The 21,289-nt window shown below is 51.1% G+C and overlaps 1 protein-coding gene across 5 annotated transcripts in view; it reads left to right on the plus strand.

Annotated features, from left to right (window-relative positions):
* The window catches only part of LOC122385923 (glucose-6-phosphate 1-dehydrogenase-like), a 33,365-nt gene extending 13,597 nt beyond the window's left edge, over positions 1-19,768 (plus strand). Inside the window, exons 1-13 of one of the 5 annotated variants that reach the window (XM_043374603.1) lie at positions 315-429; positions 2,725-2,868; positions 11,809-11,906; positions 13,782-13,928; positions 15,248-15,465; positions 16,301-16,459; positions 16,723-16,848; positions 17,022-17,115; positions 17,276-17,401; positions 17,713-17,803; positions 18,102-18,307; positions 18,655-18,815; positions 19,054-19,768. In XM_043374603.1, the coding sequence (XP_043230538.1) occupies positions 2,832-2,868; positions 11,809-11,906; positions 13,782-13,928; positions 15,248-15,465; positions 16,301-16,459; positions 16,723-16,848; positions 17,022-17,115; positions 17,276-17,401; positions 17,713-17,803; positions 18,102-18,307; positions 18,655-18,815; positions 19,054-19,156 (1,566 nt within the window). In that variant the 5' untranslated portion in view covers positions 315-429; positions 2,725-2,831 and the 3' untranslated portion in view covers positions 19,157-19,768. Of the gene's footprint in view, positions 1-314; positions 430-1,509; positions 1,585-2,724; positions 2,869-3,877; positions 4,065-7,525; positions 7,664-11,808; positions 11,907-13,781; positions 13,929-15,247; positions 15,466-16,300; positions 16,460-16,722; positions 16,849-17,021; positions 17,116-17,275; positions 17,402-17,712; positions 17,804-18,101; positions 18,308-18,654; positions 18,816-19,053 lie in introns of those variants that run through there. The other 4 variants (XM_043374613.1, XM_043374622.1, XM_043374594.1 and 1 more) reach the window with 4 other exon arrangements.
* Positions 19,769-21,289: the final 1,521 nt, after the last annotated feature.

A 21,289-nucleotide genomic window follows, 5' to 3' on the forward strand; every position in this document is an offset into this window, starting at 1 on the left:
GGCTTTCTCAGCGCCGACGACGGATTTCACGATGATAAAAAAGGGAGCTCAAGGTCAGCAAAACTCGGGTTCAAGGAATGGCGGGCGTTGAAATGACTGCTGACGTCATCAACAAACCGCTAATGGTTAAGAGATAGGGACTAAGCTGGTCCCACCCTGCAAGTAAAGGGAAGAAATTTCTTGAACACCATAAAGCTGCGGGGGTTGCGACCAGGATAAATGGTGGTTTCTGAGCCTGGCCGCAAACTTGGCTATCTCAACTCAAAACTAATGTTAAGGTGGGATGGTCCCTTTAAGGTGGGATGGTCCCTTTAACTCGAAATTGCATATTCGATTTTTAACTTGACGGTCGTGGTGATGCCCTTGTGTTTGGACTGGCAATGCTATAACACATTTGGTGTGTTGAGTTTCTCACCTGTGATACTATATGTGAGTACTGCATCTTTGACCTGCATTATCTAAAGCGTTGGTATTGGATTGTTTTCATGCAAAGCAAACTACGCCTATTCTTGGTTTCTTAAAGTCAGTTGTGTGCGGAAATTCATTACTTATTTGCCTTAGCAGTGGTTCCTGACTTAACAGTGCCATACTTTATGTTTGCCAATAGTACATAGGCTAGCATTGATAATAAGCTTATTTGTTGTCACTAGTTGTTTTACAATGGTCAATGCAGATATAATAAATGCACAGAACTGTGACTCTTTTGTTACTAAGTAAGTTCCTATCGTTGTATAATTTAATATCGTCGCTTTTCCTGATCACCTGTGGTGCCAGCTTCATTTGCAACCATCAAAGTGTTGTTTGATCTGTCTCTGAACACCGAGGAGGTCCATTATCATCGATGTATACTTCAGCTTTGCTTTGAAACATCCCTGAAACACGTTTCCGACATTGAGCTCAAGAAACATTCAGTCTGTTCTACCATCTATTTGAAACCCTGGCGGTGTTTCACGGGGCGCTGCTACCACGCTGCTATCAAATTGCGCGAGCTGACGTCACACTTGTGGTAGTGTTGGAGCAATGGGCCTGTTGATGTTTCCATGGAAACCCAATTTGACACGTGTAAAAGCAGCGTGCTGCTATCACCTGTGAAACAGGGCCCCTGGATACTTGCGAATTAGGTGGGTACTGACGGCAAATTATCCAATTTTCGACCACTACACACAACGTGGGAATGCCTGCCAAAAATAGAGTACCATCTGTCAGTAGATATTACCCCGATTATGAAGCCCCGCTGTACGCGAACTAAGTTTTCATCCCCGTGGGTTCAAAATATATAACCACAGACTTCTGTGTATACAGAAGTCTGTGATAAAACCAGTTCATTCTGGCCCTGTTGCGTCGTGGTGCATATGCACCGGTTCGGCCGATCATTGATGTATTTCGTTGCCACCACTACTGAGTTCCCCGCTGGCCGGCCGCGGTTGGGGGCAGCCCGGTGCTCCGAATCGATCCGTGACCACGCTCAGGGCCGGGGACCTGGACCGAGGCGGCCAAACACCGCCGGACAGTGTCAGTCGGGACAGCGCAGGGGGAGGGCGGAGGGAGCGGTGCCACGGTGAACGGGATCTTAGGAGACATAAGGTATGTGTGCCAGTGGATCCATCGATGTCAGCTTGATTAGTGAAGGTGGCCACGGTATGGTAGATCGATGTATTCACGAGAATCGTGATCGTGATTCGTGTCAGCTAGGGGCATATCTACTAATGCATTAGGCTGCACCAAATGCACCGTTAGATCAGAGCCTGCATTTGCAGCGCCCATGCTCATGGTGTTATACTTTCTCTCGTTCATCCCAACATATATGTGCATGGAGCGGAGGCTGGAAGTGGAGTGGGGCTGTTGTAACGGGCCAGAGCGATGGCGTCACGTGTGTCGATGACGTCACTCCTTAGCGTGACGCCACTTGGTGGCGTGACGCGACAGAGCGCGTCACGGTGGGTACAGCGTGACGCCTCCCACGACCCGGCGGTGCTGTGATGGTGGTAACGCGCAAAGCCCAGTAACACTCGCTACACATCCACCGCCTGCACTGTTTGTGAGTTTTAAAGACTGTCAGTTTTTGTTGTAGTCAGTCTGTGTTTGTCACGAGACTGACAAACACAGACTGTGTCTGTGTTTGCGACCGTTCGTCTGTTCGTCCGTTCAACCGTCTGTCTTCCTAGATGGATGTGTGTCCGTTGTCAATTGCCTATCTGTCTGTGCAACCATCGTCCTCTTGTACAACCGTCAGTCCGAGGTCCCTGCAATCGTCTCCGTAAATATCGCCGTCCGTCCGTCCGTCCGTCTGTCCGTCCGTGGAACAGCTTCGATCCGTCTATCCGTGCGTGAGGCCGAGCTCCAGCCAGCCGCGTGGCGAGAGTTACGCCTACGTCGGTCCACCGCAGTCGGTGGTCGGCCACCGGTGTACCGTGACGCGGCAGCTCGTGGCCGCGGTGTTGCGTGTAGCTCGAACCGGTGTTGTTTGGTGCGTAAGTGCGTGACTGTGGTGCGTGGCGCCACACGGTGAAGGTGGATCCTTGGAAGAGCCTTTGAGCAACAGGTGCTGGGTAGTGGGTTCCCTGGCTGTTTGTTCCCCTGAGCGACAAACTAGGGCTTGTAGAATGTGCTTATTAGTCCGAAACGGTCTTGTACGATTACTGAAAAAATATCAGTATGCATACTTACGGATTTTTTTCACAAGCGAGCCACATGACTGCGCTGACCTGTGTCTCGTGTCCTCAGGTGAACCCTAGGGCTCTAAGCTGGGGTCTGTACCCAGCTGCCTGCAGTCGGGCTCTTCGCGGCCCCAGACACCGGCCGTCACCTCTATCAACAACAACAACAACACCATGGCGGGCGTGACTCCTTCGAGCGACACCATCCGAGGTGAGTTTCGAGTTACGATATCAGACACCGCTAGGTGAGTTTCGAGTTCTGATAAATATCAAACACAATCTGAGGTGAGTCCCGAGTCCCGAGTGCCGACAACAGACACCGTCCGTGGTGAGTACTTTTTACTGCACTGCCTAATTTTAAATTAACCATCCCAGGCTGGTGCTCAGTCCCTACATCGAACACTGTCCGAGGTATGTTTAAATTTCGTACACGTCCTTACCCGTAGGGCACCCCAAAGTTTCATCCTTCTTCAGCCCAGTTGTTCCGTTCCGTGTATCAGTGCGTCCAATCCGTCTGTCCCTCCCGCTCGTCCGTTCATCTATCCTTTCCCGTCCGTCCACCTGTCCCGTCAGTCGCGTCCCGTCCTTTCCTTCCCGTCCCGTCCCTTGTCGCCACCCGTCCGTCCCATCGGCCCCATCCGTCCGTTTCCCGTCCTATGTCATCACCCCGTCCGTCCCGGTAGCGACTGCGCCGTTCCCGCCTCGTCTCCACCGGTGCGTGGCAGCTGACGTGATGGCTCCAGGCGAGTGAAAGCCGCTCATCAGAGCCGAACCAAATACCTATAGTTCCGTGGACGGATGCCCGTGGCGTGCCCACTTTTTGCGCTACTCTTTCCCACTTTGTCTCGTTTTTCTTACTCCTGGGATTGTTGAGTGCAAGGTCATTGGGTTGCAGTTGTAAGAACATGGTTATCATTGTCAGAAACGTTCTGGGGCGTTGGAATGATGCGGAATGATGCGTTGCGCCCTTAGGATAATTTTAAGGGTGATTTTATCGACCAAAAGTAAAAAAGGATAAACGGGGTTTGGAGCTCGTTTCAGTAAGGTGTGACATTATTACGAATATGAACCCAATGATGGAAGTCGATAGGCATCCGTGCTACCTTGTTATTTTATTTGCCCTCGTCTCGCGGTGCACGGTCAGTGGTCACTCGAGTGGTCAGTCGGTCCGTTGCGGTGCAACGTGGCGCCGGTCGGCCACCAGACGGCTCTGGCGTCTGCACCGGTGGCGGGGGAGGCGAAGGTCAGCCGACCTAGATAGCCGGCCGGCAGTTTATCGCCGGCTGTGCCCGTGTGCTGGAGTGTGACGAGAGGCGACTGAGGCTGGAAGCATGGCCGAAACGAGGCCCGAGACGAGCAAGGAGCTCACCAAGAGGCTGCGCAAGTTCTGGGAGGAGGTGGCCATGAGTGAGTCGGCGGGGCGGGTGCGACTGTGGGCTGTGGCTGGGCCACGATTCCGTCGGGTAGAGTGTCTCGAAAGTCGAGAAAACAAACACGGGGTCGTTGAAGACCGGTCCCCAGCTACTTTCGGTGCAAGTAATTGGGAACGTTCTTAGTACATAAAGTCACGGTGACTATAAATAAGTAAAGCTTGTTTGAAGGCAGGCATTCTGGGCCAAATCGGAACTCGGCCGTCGTTGGACTTTGACGACGACGGCGACGACGGACCTTGGCCGTCGTCAAACTGTGATAGCTTGCCTTATACCTACTGTACGCTTACCTACTGTACCGTGTTTACACGGCAGATCGAGATAAGCGATAAGATCAGTTTTGCTGTGAATTTCCTAGCTCCTATAGGCATGAGAACAGTAGCAATGTGATCGCCGATGCATGCTTTGCCTTGATTTTGAAGCTATATTCCAACCAATTCTAAAAAAAGGAGCCGAGACGTATGAAGAATGAACGTTTAACCACTATTCATTCCGTTTCTCTCTCCTTCCCCTACCGAATCCTTGCCTCTCTCGACTGGCCTCGTGGTACACCTTATGGCGACTTCAGAATCGTGGTTACGCCCCTAGCTGATGAGAACGGTGACTGCGCTTGCGTCATTAGGCACTTTCCTGTGACCGCACCGTTTGTAACATCATAACATGGTGTTAATTGCATCGTCACTCACAGTAATGGCCGCTTGACGGAAACCATACGAGTCTTCAATCTCTACAGTGACGACTGCCTTCTTTTTATCAGTTCATTTTAGTTATCAGCGCACGATCAAATAGTCTGAGGCAAACGTGTTGAATTTGATAAGAATGTGGAAAAAGCGAAATGGTCGGTGCTTATCCGTGCGAAGGTGACTCTTGGCTCGCCTCAGTTTGCTCAGGGGCCCCGGGCGGTGACGTGGAGACTTGCCGTCCCCTGCGTCACGGTCATACACAGTCCGTACTGACGGCAAGGAAATCCCTCCAGTCCCCGTCTTCCCGGAAACCCAGGGAGCTGGTCGGCGGCGGGTGCGACGGCGTGCCGTGTGGCTCGTAAAACAACCTCAGTGGGCCTCCCTAGCTCATGCTGCACAGTGCACACATCATTAGTAAATCTTACCATCGTCTGAGGAGTTAACGGAATTGTTTCTGCCAATGGCCAGCCTCGTAGTCAGATCAAATGTATATGCTTCGAGGGCGGACGAAACCAAACCGCTTCACTGGCTGGGGCACTGCTGTAGTGAATCGGATTTTCCCTTTACTTGCCCCACTCTCAAGCGAGGATGAATGTTTCTCCCTGAGGCCTAGGCCAACTTTGGTAGTTTAAAAGTAGATTGGGAGAAAACAGCAGGTGCTTTGCATGCTGGTTCACATTGCATCGGAATAATTTAATCCCAGAAAAGATTGTATTCACCTTTCTCACCTACCCAGAAAATGTATGCCGTGTTGCTCGCTGCGCAGCTCATTAGCCCAACATACTTCCTCGGCAGATGAATCGTGAACCGCGCCGCGGTCTTGTTGGGTTTCCTCGTTCACACCCGGCGCGTGTCGGGTCAAAGGTCAGGGGAGTTATTGGGTCACCGGGGTCCCGGGTCAACTGGCGCCCTGAACAGGGTGGCCTCAATACTGGGGCGTGGGTGGGGCGCTGCCTGCTAGTGGGCCGGACGCCCCGCTGGCCGCTGTCAGCACACTGCTTTCTCTACAGGCGGAATGGAATGAGGGAATGAGACGTTTGTTAGTTTGGCACCGGTATTCCTTGCGAGTGTTCCTTGCGAGACAGGGCAGTCTGCTATGTTTCACGGTGGTCTTTTCCACTATCTCTGCACGGATATGGTAGATACTAGATATCTGATCGTATGGGGTCTTGATCTGGAATATTGTATGATCATCGCTCTAAAAATAACTCCGGAATCGGAACTTTGGAATACTGATGTGAAGTCCTGTAGATTATCGATACGGTTTATGATTGTTGTAAGGTGCGATTGCTATCCTGCAATTTACGATTCACCGCTGCTGTTAGTGGGGCTATATATCGAGCTAGTTATCGTGTAGATAGCCCAAGACCTGACATGCATACCAGAAAGGCATGACTTTTTTCGAGAGATCCACTGGTCTCATATAAGATTACAGATCTTGTCAACAAGAATCATGATTCATGAACGACATTAGGGAAGATATGCTTGATAATGTGTGCGTACTGCGAGTGCGATCCGCCCAACAGTCCCATCCCAGACTGTCTACCGTTATAAATTCACACTCTAGCCCGTGTAGCCCTTCACGCGTAGCCCGTCCTCATAGTCAAGTCTCACCAGCCAGCCTCACAAATTAAATTACCCGTCCTACAGTTTCACAGCCTCCCACAGTCCCACCAGCCCGTCCTTACCGTCCCACTGTTCCACTGTCGCCTGTGCGCCGCCGTCCCAGCTGTTCCCGCGTTCATTAGCGACCACCGGGCCGGTCGGCCGGAACGCCACTTTCTCTTTCGTCGCACCGGCACGTCGGAACTGCGGTAAGTGCCACTCGTCGATCAGTGTCGCTCTTCGACCAGTGACAGTTATGCTCGTCGACCAAGGGCAGTGCCGTTTGTCGACGCATTGCCAGCTCGTAGACGAGACCACCTTTTGCTTCGTGTTGACCAGTGCGGTGTCTGTCTAGTAGCATCTTCTGGCTGCACCATCCTGCTCAGTGCTCTCCTCACACATCAATGCCTTGACCATAGCGCCGGCCGTTTAAATCCACCTATAGACTGCAAACATGGCCACAGGCGCGGCACGTGCGACAATGGAGACTGGAGAGCAGCGAGTACGACGTTGTCTGCATATTATTACTAAACCGGCCGGATGTCGGACCATATCCGTCCATATCCGACTCAAGCTCACACCGCTGTCAGGACCGGTAGCAGCGCCAGGACAGTTTGGGCGGCTAGAGGAGATCGAATTTCCAACTCCCTGCAGAACGAAGAGCGTGCTAAACGCGGCATATGAAGCAGCGGTCAGGGTCTAGTGGTGGATGCCGAATTGCCGGGGAGGGGAGTTTTGGAGCTGTTACTGTTAAACTCTACCCTGAGTTACCTTACCTATTGCTGATAGCCACCAGAGTCAAGGAGCTCCATCGTATAATCCCTTATGCCGGCGGCGACAGCCGACAATCGAAGAATGCGAGGAAGGAGGGCAACAATCCATGGCAAGGCGACAATCGAAGAATGCCAGAAAGGAGGGCAACAATCCATGGAACTTTGATTGAAACTTCTCGAGAAGACTTCTCTATCACAATCTTCGGCTGTGCCGCCGCCGCAGGCCCGCCCCCGCGCCTGTCCTTCCTGTATTATCGCCTATCGTCGCCGGTCCGCGCCGACTCCGACTCTGACCGCGGAACCACTCCTTCATCCGGCGGGTCACGTGACCGGACCGGTGGCGCCGCTCGGTGTGTGTCTGCTGAGTCACGTGACTGTGACGCTGTGGTTCGAGCTGCGAGTGCCGGTCCGTCCCGTCCGTCAGTCGAGGCCGAGCGGCGGGTCGGGGAGCGTCGTGCTGCGATAGCGTGGAACTTACACCGGTGCAGACATGGCAAACAGCGGTACACCCAAGGGTAAGAGGCGGGACGGAAAGTGACACACATCTCTGGAAGACGATCATAATTTTCGTAACTATTGCTTGACGAAAAGGAATCGGCCAGAATGGGAGTCAGAGTTACTCTGATAGGTAGGTATCGGATTGTAGCGGTTGTATATTTACTCACTCACGTTTCTAAGGGCCGCGTCGCCGCACCGTTGACAGTGAGGTATCTCTACCAAACCAACGCACACTGACAGTAAAGGTATGCCAAAGTCTTACGTAAGTCGATAGCAAGAGGCCGCGCAATGCGCATCTTCACAGCATACCGGCATGTATGCATTCTGTCGCATTCTTTAAAACAGTTCTGTCCCAGTCCATTCCTTCACACCTGGGTCCTCTAAGATTTTTTAGCTTCAGAGAGCCGGCCTGGATAATGGATATGAACGGGGCGGTATTTCAGTGCTGCGCCCGGTCGGAAACGCAAACACCAATGCGTCTTCCTCCGACGTCGGTTGCACGGACAGACTGAGCTGTCGGGTGGAGATGAATGTGTGGTCATACGCGGTGCAGTTTCGGTTATTTTATGGACATTCTGGGCGTCACAGTGGTTTTAAATTGACAATTTGTGCCTACTTTTCACCAGCGTCCGTGTTTGAGGATAAACAACTCGGTGACGCAAACAATGTGAGTCACTGTAACGCTCGTGACCAAGAGCACCCTTACAGACCGTCTTACTCCACCAGCGGATTCTATTGTTTGGTAAGCCGGGACCAGAATGTCTAAACCAGCACCTGTTGCAACAGGGGTTCTGCCGAAGTGATCCGACGACTCGACCAGAACGCAACCGGAATGGGCCGGCCTCACCTGTAGCCTGTTTGTTTCACGCTCGCCGCATCTAAATGCGCATACTAGAAGGCGACATGATGGCCGGCGCTGCTTCACAGCTGGTGCGAGCAGCTGTGAGGGCACTGCGCGGCTGGACGAGAGCACTAAATTGAGTCCCATCAGGAGACAGGGGTCCCGATGTGACTGCCCATGGGATGCAGGCGCGGCGCGATGTCAGATGTGGCCTGATACGTGCCAGCCCACAGCCACCGGACAGACAGCAGAGCATCAGTATTCGGCCGACCGTGAGCAGACAATCAGCCACAGTCCACACACATTCATAGCGTGAGTGATTGGTATTTGGTGAAACAGTAGAGTGATCACAGCTCAGTAACAAGCTCATCGGCTCGATGGCTAGCAACTTGACGGAGCTAACTTGACCGTCACTTGTTCTTGAAGGCATAATCGATACAAGAAGCCGAACAAGTGCACCTCCGGCTGGTCTCTTTGTTTGAATGCAGAATAACACCACAGGAAAGTTGTTTTCCAAGCGGCCGACGGCCCGACTTAGAAATGGATCGGAGCTGCTTGGCAAAACCCAAGAAGGTGAAACCTTACAACAAGTCGAACGGAAACAGCTCTCTGACTGCTAGAATAGACACGTGGTACGGCATACAAAGATTACTACACCTCTCCCTCATTCTTCGCCAAATCTTCATGCAGGTACTTAGGCTACATAATAATGAATTAAAACAGGAAACATGCCGTCCTGCATTGCCGCTTGTTTTAAACATGCGTTAAAGTATCGATTTCCTGCACGTCTCCGTGATGTGTGCCGGCGCCCGCCGTGACCGAGCAAATTACAGTGCAGCCAGTGACTCATCTGATTTGGCGGCAGTATTTGCTCCTGCCGAGCTACGCTAAGCCCACTCTCGAGTGGAGGGTGAGTGGAGCCATTGGTGTAGATGGACCGGCGACCGCGGCTCGGGCTATACACACATGACCTGCCCTATCTCTCCACATGGCCCGTAAAACGGCAATTCATCGTTAGCGGCCGTTTAACGAGCCCGGCCATGTACCGAAATAACCTATCGATCAACAGGGCCTCGGTCAAAGGCCGCTAATACATCCCGTAGGATTAAACTTAGAGGCAAATGAGTCATTTTACGTTTGACATTTCGAAACTAGTTCTGGACAGAAAGTAAAACTTCCTCTGTTCTACTTCTTACTTTACTCGTTTCATCGTCATGGATGATTAGAAGACATCAGCTCTCCAAACCTCTAAGGTAATTCAATTAGTCTCAGTAGCAAGCTCGATCGATCAGTAAGATGTCGGACGTCCAATTATTATAGCATTAGCTCAGCAGGCGCTCTGCCGCCGTGACTGGTGCCTGGTTCGCTGTCTGAAAGTCAGGCACCAGGGATGTCAATTTTAAATTTTGTAAAAACGCAGCCGATGCCTACTTTTAAAGATAAAATATCGGGAAAATATTACTTTGACCAACGGATTATAAAAAGCAAGCTTTTACCTAATTTTCACTTTTTTAAGCGGTTAACGTTTTTATTATTTAACGGTTAGGTATTATTCAACGGTTAGGTATTATTCAACGGTTATTTATGTGTGTACGGTTTATTTAGGCTAATTAACGGTTAACAATTTTACTCGTACCTGCCTATTTCCGACGTTGTAACTTTACCATATTCATGATTGCACTGCTTTGTATTCTCCGTTGTGTGACTTTAAAAGGTTTCTCATTACTCATAGCCATGGAAAGTCCTGTTGGCATATATAAATAATAAACATGCAATGTCGAGCACCATGCTCCACGGATATCTGAGGTCCAGCTGATATTTAAAACCGGTTATATCACCAGCATAATGCCCTCCCCGCCCGCATTGTTACGCGGCTTTGCCAGCTCCGGTGCGATTTGTCGTACAACCTGTAAAATAACTGCACATACTTTTCCTGTTTTGCTTTCCTATGTGTTATGATCGCCGGTGCTGCGCGCTTGGGGCTTGGCGGCTGTTGCCGAGTCGAGTCAGAAGCATATCCGGTGGATATCCTGACCTGCCTGCCACAGTCTCACGCTGTCCCAGCTCCCCTCACCCCGTGTGTCTCTTAGGGAAATTTACGGCCGACCCGAGGAGCCCAAAAGGTCGTGTTCGTGACATCCGTGAGCATTTGTGACTGTTCTGTGAACGTGCCTGTGGTGCAAGCGCATAAATTTCGGCCTCGGCTGAATGCAACGCGAGAGCGTTGATCCACTTATTTCGAACAGGCGTGCTAGCGAAGTATTCGCCTTTTCTTGGACCGATGACCTCTGGTCAGGCGGCTGTGACCCTGGGCTGACACCAAGGGTCCATGCGTGACAGTATGAGGCTGAGCTCGGACCGCAGTTGGGAACCCATATGCCTGCGTTGGACGTAAAAACACCTCCGCCGGCGGCCAAGGCTGATGGACCACCGTGTTTTTGCTTGTCTGGTGGTTGTGCCGCATGGAAACTGTGAATTGGAGCCACTGAGATCAGCGATATATCATGTGTTTATAAAAGTACAGGCAGGCTGCTGTGCTCGAACCTGCTTCAAAAATATGGAATGAAAGTTGCCTCATATTTATTTTAATGCAGAAACTTCTCAGTATGATCATGTCAAAATCAAAATATTTTTTTTTTTTTTCAAAAAGAAAAAAATGTAGCACCAAAATAGGTTTGTCCTAACCAGGTGGTGATGCATTTCTGTTCAGGCTGGAACGGCTCATTCTATTCTCCATCCGTAGCTTTAAGCGATGCTGGTTCGTGACACAAACACTGCGCCTCTCATCGTGACTCAACAGACGAGAGACTCGCCTCGCAACTGGCGAACAGCCCATCACGGCCAGCGAGCGTGATGTTCTTATGTTTAGTTATACTGGCTACATACCGCCACGTTGGCTCAAATAAGGTGGTAAACTTTCGTCGTCGAACGAAAAAATAAACGATATATCGCTTGCAACGGATGTATCTTGATGTGCAGCGGTTGTATTGACATGAATATGATCGTGCAAATACTGCCCTAGAGCAAGTTTCAGGCAACGAATGTCAGGCCATGCTAAACATCGAAATGGGATGGTGTGCTCTCTGTCACTGTGGCACTATTGGTTCCTTTTCAATGCACAAGGGCCACGGCTCACACCTATCAATGACTTACGTGCTCCTCTTTCGTCATATGTACCACATCGCTCATAAACCCCCGCCCCAACCAGACGAGTGCATATGTCCCATGATTGCCAGTGCGTGATTGTGTGCAAGACCGGTGTGGGTAAATCGTTACATGTGTCGTGTTCCACTGTCTAACGCTCGTACACCTTTGTTGCAGCGCCGGAGTCGACGCTCGAGATCTTCCGTGAGAGTTTGGCAGGCGAAAAGGAGTTTGGACGCACCGTGCCACACGTGTTTGTCATCCTCGGCGCATCGGTACGTTTGCATAGGGAACCCTCGAGCCCCGAGGCACCGTGTCGTATGATGAGTGGACATTGTTCAAGTAGTAATTTACCTTGTGGGAAGTCTTCAGACGTGTTAGTGGTATAAACGCTATCCCGATGGGGTGTGTTTCATAGCGTGAAAATATGAGACTGTGGGGGCGGACGATGACATCCATTTTCACAGGTCATTACAAGGCGCCACAGTGCAAAGCATATTATTGCTTTGTGCTACAGCAAGTTGCATTGCAGTTAGCTTGGAAGAGCGCGTTCATGAAACACCGTAAGCCGTTACGAACCAGCGCATGTAGCTCACGTAGGTAATCCATTACCATGAACGGTGCTCGCTGATCTGTTGTGTAATCCAATGAGCCTCATTGTATCGTGATCGGTAATAACGCGCAGCCTCGGGACGGGAAAGGGCGCTTCGCCCGAACTGGCTTTTTATGAACTTAGTGTGATGTGTAATGTTGCATGGAGTAACATTTACCTTATCGCTTACGGTACAAGATAATCTCATCAAATCTTAGTGGAATGGTCTCTCGGTTATTTTACGACCACAGTAACTTTAAATGAATATTGTTTGACCCGCTGGCGCAGTTCAGCTCGGCAGCTGGATGGAGGAGAGGAGGACACGGGTGCCTCCCGTACTCTGCCTGACCCGCACGCTGCGGTATCTTGCAGGGAAGCCTAAATTTGCAGAGGGTGGCGCACGCTTGCAACTTGCAAGAGTCGGCCGGTGGGCCCCTGAAATTCGGGTGTTGTTTGTCAAGTCTACCCTGCCTGAACATTTAGCACCAAACAGACCAGTCAGCAGCATGCTAACTGACAGTGTCTCTGGCTCTACCGCTGTTTAATAGGACACTTGAACGAGTACTCTCTACTATCTAATGTCATCTATTGATGACATCAACGATTAACGTCAAATGCTAATTAATAATCGATAATAGGAATGTGCCCAAGTGAACGAGAGTTGAACGACAGCAGATTTCTACTCTCCTCGGGATAGCACACCCTCAGACTCGATCAACAAGTAGAGACGGTCAACGGGGTTACGGGAAGAAGGACTCTATTTCTTGATTATAGAGGCAGCGACAGGACTGGATTCCAAGCTAGCGTTATCGAAAACCCCGGACCGGTTAAAACAATCCACCCTTGTGCTGCTAAGGTGCATTGTCCCGTCAACCACGCTCTCTCCGCCAGAGTTATTTCCGCTCTGAATAACAATATGACTAGAGTGAGGTGGGCGAAATTGGGCCGATGGGTTTGACTGGAGCTGTTTGACCGCCCTTTGACGGCACACATGGATTGATCAGATGTCTGTGAGCGGGCGTGAGGTCGCCATTACCGCCGATTTACATGCGTGACATGGATGTAGCCGGGCCCCACCCGCCCCGGTTATGTCCTACCTTCAGTGAGAGTGGAGCAGGGGGGGGGGGGGGCGATGGATGGCCAGAGGTGCGGCTCCGGCTGCTGTTAATCTGACCCACCCCTGTTACTACTGACATACCTGGTCAGGTTGCCTCATCAGCTGCAGCAGTAATACCCCGGTCTGGTATGCGGTTTACAGCACCCCTAGGTACACTATATCTAGATCAGCCGTATTTAAACATATTGCGCAACACTGACACTAGAAAAGAAAATAAGCGGCCTTGTTTTTCCACTGTCACTACTTTGACTAATGGTCGTAACCCCATGATGTGATATGATAATTTGTTTTTGTCCATACGTCTGTCCAGAGTATAGGCATTTAGCGGTTTTGACATATATTTTTCGATATATGGGATGTTTCACAGGTTGTGTTTGCACCCCTACGTGTAAATCTTCGCTTGCCATCCACTCCACTCTGACATTCTCTCTCCTCCACCAGGGCGACCTGGCCAAGAAGAAGATCTACCCGACCATCTGGTGGCTGTACCGCGACAAGCTGCTGCCAGAGAACACGGTCGTCATCGGCTACGCCCGCTCCAAGCTGCAGGTCAAGGAGATCCGCGACAAGTGCCACCAGTACATGAAGGTAGGTGAGGCGGACATTGATCACGGATCATGGTGATCACGGGCAGGTTCTGATTGGTCCAAATTTGATTTTTAGGCATGACGAAGAAAAATTCAGCCGAAAATTTGTGATGGCCCCCGATTTCATTCCTATAAGTTTCATCGGTTTTGGAGTCGTAGAGGAGTCACCTCCCCAGTCCGTGCGCTGTACGTGAACGTCCTCCATCTTGTGTACCCAATGGTAGTCGCCTCATGCCCGAAGGTCACCGATCAGTGGGCCGGGCACTTAGGTGACGGTGACTTGCACCTTCTGCGCCCCTCGCGCGCTCGTCAGAACGCTCCCGAGTGCCGCGCTGGTCCGCCGGTCACCGTGACAAACTGAGATGACACGGCTAGTGCCGTGGCCTGGGGGCTCAACCTGCCGCGCTTTCGTGTTGGATTTTGCTGTGGTGGTCACCGGCTGAAAAATACCCCGGTTGGGTGGAAAGCAGGCCCTAGCAAACAAGCAGTGTTATAGTGTTATCAAGTAGTATAAGAGGGCCTAAGCATACTGCAGTTCAACAAGCCCATTTTTCTAAAGCATTGCTATAATGTATAGCATCATGATAATTTACTTTTAGACTTAAATGACATTTACCTAAGTAATTTCCAAAAAGTCTTGTAGCCAGGGCCCAGGACTATTACTAATCCAGCAAAGTTGAAGCATAATCTCTGTCATTCCTAGCAACGTAATACAGCGTTCAGTGATTCGGTCTCGGTTACATACTTGCAGGCTGCCACCGTTGCTCCCTCCCCCAGCCAGTCTCGGTCATCATATTGGAACGACCCGAGTGGAAGCGGGGCGAAAGTCTAACGAGCTCCAGCGGAACTGATGGTGCCGTTCCCGGGCGTAAAACGAGCTAGCTGTTCGCGGGAGCGGGACCTTGAGCTATATCGAAAACCGTGCAGAGCGCCCTCAACTGTACCAGTGATTGTTCATTGTTTTCTGTTGTACCATGCATTTGGTATACGTTATGCGAATAAATATAAGAGCCTGCGTCTGGCTGTCAACCACTCAAGGTCAACTTGCAAGAATTCATGAGGATATACATTTTTATAACGCTTGTTTCGTAAGTTCTCATTCGCTTTGAGGCATAGTTTCAAATTTGAATAGAATACTTTGTGTTTAGGGTCTAGGTTCATAAAAGAAGGGAAGGGGGCGCTGCGAAGGCACAGTCTACTTAGTTTTATGTCGAAAATGTCGCTTTCTCATCACTTATCGCTGTGTCCGCGCCAACCAATATCCCCCTCGCGTCTGACTGTCCCTAGCTGATTACTTAAACCTTCCCTCCCCCTTTCCAGGTGCGTCCCGATGACGAGGAGCGTTACGAGGCGTTCTGGAAGGTGAACCAGTACGTGGCCGGGGGCTATGACGACCCGGCGGCGTTCGCCGGCCTGGACTCGGCCATCTCCGCCCTGGAGACGGGCCCCGCCGCCAACCGGCTCTTCTATCTGGCCCTGCCGCCGTCCGTCTTCCAGCCCGTCACATCCAACATCAAGGCCAAGTGTATGGGCAAAAAGTGAGTAAGGTGGCTGGGTGGTCCCGGATGGTCCCGGGCTGGGTTTTTCATATGTCTTAGCACTCGTATCTGAAAAAGTACCGTGCCTTGCCAGTCGTAAGTACCGAGATGATTCGAAGAACAAAACGCGTTTAAGGGGGTCTGGCATCAGCCAAAGCACCTTAATATCTGCACCCACATGGGGAAGCACGAAACAAGGCGGCATTTTATCAATTTTCTGCTCTTGCCATATCGCTCTACACGGGATGGATAGAGAGCGTGGGGCACGTGGCGACTGTCGTAAGCTCCGGCCACACCCTACCAGCCTCCCGGGGCGGTGCAGTGGCCCAGCCCCTCAGCAGGGCGTCGATTTGGTGTGTCCGTCGCGGACGCTTTCTCTAGACGCTCCAGTTGTTAGAAGTCATAGTAGCGGTAGCCTAGCGTGGCGCCACCCAGGTTCTGCGTGGCGTGATAGTACATGGGCTCTCGCCAGATGTCGGTGCTTTCACCGGACTAGCCAGCAGTCGTGGAGCGTTGAGGCTGGGCTAATGCGCCGCAGTTACTCCGTTTTACCGACAGATGGCAGTGAAGTCGATCAGGTGTCTGTAGTAGTACACATACATACTGTACCGGTGGAGGCGTAAATAGTACACATACATACTGTACCGGTGGAGGCGTAAGGAGCGCCTAGTGCCTGCGCTACTGAGCAGGCGCCCTTAGCTGTTTGATGGACCGAGTGCTTATGTGACCTGGATGAATCGCGAGTGCTTGAGCGGAGCGGGACGAACAGCGATGCCGTATTTCACCTCACCTCATCCCTATCAGAGACCAACTATAGCCCTGCTCTCTCCGTCAGGGGCTGGACGCGGGTGATCGTGGAGAAGCCGTTCGGCCGCGACGCGGCCAGCTCTGCCGAGCTCTCCAATCACCTGGCCTCGCTGTTCAAGGAGGAGGAGATCTACCGGATCGATCACTACCTCGGCAAGGAGATGGTGCAGAACCTGATGACGCTCAGGTCAGCTAGGGATTTGCTATCGGTGTGGGACGTGAAGGTACCCATCGGTCAGAAGGGGTCGTATTACGGACTTGCTGGGCTCTTTCATGTGCCTGTTTCGGTAAGAATTTCTTACCTTGGTTGCTGCATTCCATCTTAAAATATCAAGGACCGATTTCGCGTTAGTCCCCCACCGCCCTTTGCCCAGTTCCAGCCCATTCCATCTATACTCTGCAGCCGTCGATGACCTAGTGAATCTTGACGCAACCTCCCTCTGACGACAGGTTTGGTAACGTCATCTTCGGTCCCACGTGGAACCGCAACCACATCTCGTGCGTCAACATCAGCTTCAAGGAGCCGTTCGGCACGCAGGGCCGCGGCGGCTACTTCGACGAGTTCGGCATCATCAGGTGGGTGCTGTCGCTGCTCGTGAGCTACCAAGGGATCCTTGATAGAAGGGATTTTAACGTCAATCATAGAATCGCTCGCTTTTCTTTTGTAAATGTATGATAAGCTGTGGATATTTATTTCGTTTTTTGCTCTGGTCAGGCTTGTCTGAATGATTTGGTCTTTCGTGTTCCAGGGACGTTATGCAGAACCACTTGTTGCAAATCCTCTGTCTGGCAGCCATGGAGAAGCCCTGCTCCTCCAATGCCGACGATATTCGTGACGAGAAGGTGCGTATCACTACCACGGACTGTCATCTCAATCTTGGTATTAAACATTAATGTTCTTTCCACCTTCCCTATCAGCCGTCTTGCTTGTGCTGGTAGGTTAATATGTGCTGTGTAGTGTACTGAGCTGCCTCTGACCCCACCCCGTCCTGCTCGTTCTCAGGTGAAGGTGCTCAAGTGCACCCGGGAGCTGGAGATGAAGGACGTCGTGCTGGGACAGTACGTCGGAGACCCGCAGGGCGAGGGCGACGCCAAGCTGGGCTACCTGGACGACCCCACCGTGCCCAAGGTAAGGACCGGCGGCGTGGGCCGGGCGTGGGTAATTGGTCGTTCCACGCGGAATTAAGCTTTATTTGGTTACCTACAGACCTTATTTTGGCGACTCATATCACGTAGCACATAGTGTCATCACGATGGTCGCAAAGCGAGCATAATGGGCGCTACGTTAACCTAACTTACTTCATAGGGCTTCCATCCATCCGGTTTCACCCCGCTGAGTTTCAAAGTGCCCACCAGGCGGAACCAACGCCATGTAATGCCGCACCTGTGTTATCCGTGTCACCAAACATCTGACCCTGCGGTACCCCCTGACCACCGCAGGGCTCCGTGACCCCGACGTTCGCGGCGGCGGCGCTGCACATTGACAACGAGCGCTGGGAGGGAGTGCCGTTCATCCTGAGATGCGGAAAAGGTCAGTATTCCCTCGGTCACCGGCTCAGAGTGTGATTTTTAGGTTAGATAAAACTGATGAAACATAGGTATCTGACAAATCTATTGATATTGCTGAGCTGAATTATTAACTTCAGCTCTTCTGTGGTCTTGCTGGGTCTCAACTGTGTATTTTCATTTATGCTGTAATCATTCATCAGTTCGGCACTAGCGTGAACGTCATCAGCATCACCTAAATTACCGCTCACCCTAGCGTGCCGATCCGACTGAGAGCAGCTCCAAGCACCACCTGCCGTCACTCTACCCCTATCTACCCACAGCGCTGAACGAGCGTAAGGCGGAGGTTCGCATCCAGTACCGGGACGTGCCGGGTGACATCTTCCGCGGCCAGTGTCAGCGCAACGAGCTGGTGATGCGCGTCCAGCCCGGCGAGGCCGTCTACATCAAGATGATGACCAAGAAGCCCGGCATGACGTTCGACATGGAGGAAACCGAGCTGGACCTCACCTACGGCGCCAGATACAAGGTAAGTTAGCTTCACATGCAGCGTTAATGTAGGGTTGGCTAGACTTGGTTTATAACACTGGTATATGCCGATAGAATGAACCTCACGACTGTACTTATCAATAGCCTAGCCACTAAACACCTAATAAACGGAAAATGTCGATTATCGAGGCTAAAGACCTGGATAGGCACGGACCAGTCGGGCTAATTTACGTCTTGTGGTCCGAGATCTCTATGCAAAAGTGCTGAGTTTAACAAGCAAACAGTATTTGCAATCTCTTCATTACCAATGACAACCTTTTGGATTTTGATGATGTATGTGTACCAAGAAGCTTTCTTCAACTGACCGCGTGTCTGTCTCGTCCACAGAACGTGAAGCTGCCGGACGCCTACGAGCGTCTGATCCTGGACGTGTTCTGCGGCTCCCAGATGCACTTTGTGCGCTCTGACGAGCTGGCAGAGGCGTGGCGCATCTTCACGCCCCTGCTGCACAAGATTGAGAACGAGAAGCCGGCGCCCGTTCAGTACAAGTGAGTGGCGACATCTGTCGAGCAGTTGTGCTAGGAAACTTCACCAGAGACTCGGCTGTTCCAAGCTTGACTTATGTTCGCTTCTTTTATGTTTGGTGTAAACGGCTTGAGTAAAAAAGAAAAAAATGTTGATCACATTTTGTTGTTATGAATTTAAATTGAGTCAGGCTATGAACATGCACGATGCACATATGCCTGGCACGTTTCCAGTCATTTTGACACCGCATTTTCGTTTCAGATATGGCTCTCGGGGACCAAAGGAGGCGGACGACCTCAGCGCACGGATGGGCTTCAAGTACACGGGCACCTACCAGTGGAAGGGTGACAAGGCCAACCTGTGAGCGGCACAGGCCCAGGGGACGCCGCTATGTGAACCCGACCGACTTGTGATACGAGCTGGTGGAAATGGGCCGCTTTTCTGAGCGATCGTTTTTATCCTCAGGGCGGTTGTCACTGTGCACTTCTCCCATGACATCAGCGCTGGTCCGAGACGAATTATAGGTAACGGCGATCATGCACAAACCGAAACCGAAAGCATTCCAAACCAGCCGCGGTCTAACAGTGTTTATTGTCCGGTTTAGACCATTCCAATTGGCGGGGAGGGAAGGCAGATATCGCCGAGCTCTTCCTGTATTGACCACGGCTAGGCCCGTCCTCAGCGTTCAACTATACATTGTCAGTGGGTTGTGAAGTTGTCATTGGCAAACAGTGCGCGTCTCGTAGTCATTGCATGTTGTTTAATGATCTGGTCACGCTGTTGCACTCAGTTGTCATGTGACAGAGAGGTCATGGATAATCATAGCTGTGGCGTTGATTCGTGCGTGGCGGCCTGTCTTGGTGGCTGCCTGTCCCTTCTGTGGTCTTTTCCACTAGCTTTGTTTACGTCGTATATTGATGTTTGTAGCGAACATTCCAGAAATATGGTTTTTGCCAAATATATCTATCAACACTTACCGAGGATATTGTTCAGCAAAGTTTTGTCTGTATGTTTGGGTAGGCCTCTGGATATATCTGGGTATCTCGCGAAACAAGACCTGTGGGCAATATGATCACGGATACTCCAACTCCGATCATCAGCGCTCCTCGCAGCGCAGTGGATTTAAATGTTTTTTTCTTTTCATCCGGAGATCGAAATAAGTGCGGGCTGTTCTTGTTGAGTTGTGCGTAAAGTACAATCGCACCCTCGGCGGTAGCGTTAGCTAAATGGAAATTCATTCATTCTCAAATCGGAGACGGTAGTGACTTTATCGGGGCAATATCAGATGACATAACTTCAGCAGAGGGGCGACACCGAGACCGTTTAAAATCTGAAGCCAGTACGTATAGGAAAGCGAGTTAGGCCTGCGCTCGCTTGGTGTGGTGTGCAACAAAGGCTGGGGTACTAGCGCCTGCCAATAAGGTTTGGCTTTTATGATAGCTCTGAGTGACGAGGCTGTAGGACCAAGAGATATTCTCCCATTCTATGTTGCCGACGCGTACTATGGTTCGTTTTATCCGAGTCACCCATCGATAACACACAAAGAACGGTGTTCGAGCTCCAGGAACGATTGCAAAAGTTTGTTCTGCGCTCTGGCGTTCACATGATTTGCTGGACAAGGGAAACAAGTCCGGAGCATTTTATGAACCTTCGTATTAAACAAGTTTGCTAGAGTCATGAATGGTAGATATATGAGTATGTTTTTGATGGAGTCACGACATGAAAACGTTCCACTGATTCAGAATTCACATCAGTTCAATCGTTTCGGAAAGTAGGTATATACGGCGTACTTCAGTAGGTATAACGTTATAAACCTGTCGGCTAAACTCACCGCTACTGTCTGCGTGTGAGAAGGTGCCAACGATTATGCCAATTCATAGCTTTGCGGTGCGCGTTCGTATTGGCTACTTCTGGTCAGTAGAATCAATGACTGTCTTCAGTCTGAGGGATTGATCTGATCATCAATATCCGGTCGAGCTCAGTGGTGCGATCTTCTCCCGTAGTCTGCCATCTGAACGGCCTCCATTCGTCCTATGATTGATGACTTCTATAATAGACTGCATTTTGGCTTCATCATTGCGCTTAATTAAATCGGGTTGGCGAGATTGAAATCGATATTGGAGTATCGGCGTCGCTCGTCCGGCTGTATCGGTGTCGCTCGTCGTCGCTCGGGCGGCAGCGTTCGTCTCGAACGCTGTAATAGCAAGTGAGCGCTCGGACCTAGATAAGGTTAGGGGCATTTAATTACATCACCTGGCCGAAATTTCTTCACCTGGGATCCACAAAGCCTGTCAAATTGCATAATGCCGAACATGGTGAGCGGTGCGGTTACTGTCGTAATAGCATCACTCACTCCAAGAGGGGCGGGGAGCAGCGGGAATGGTTGGGATCGCCCGCCACTCCTTGAGCACGATCTGTGCTCCCCTCTTCGCCGTGCTTCCTACTGGAGTAATGGCGGTCTGGGAGAGGAGCGGGGGCCCTTTGTTATACACGACAG

This window comes from Amphibalanus amphitrite, unplaced genomic scaffold (assembly GCF_019059575.1).
Source record: "Amphibalanus amphitrite isolate SeventyFive unplaced genomic scaffold, NRLGWU_Aamphi_draft 000015F_arrow, whole genome shotgun sequence".
In the NCBI taxonomy this organism is placed as follows: Eukaryota; Metazoa; Arthropoda; class Thecostraca; order Balanomorpha; family Balanidae; genus Amphibalanus; species Amphibalanus amphitrite.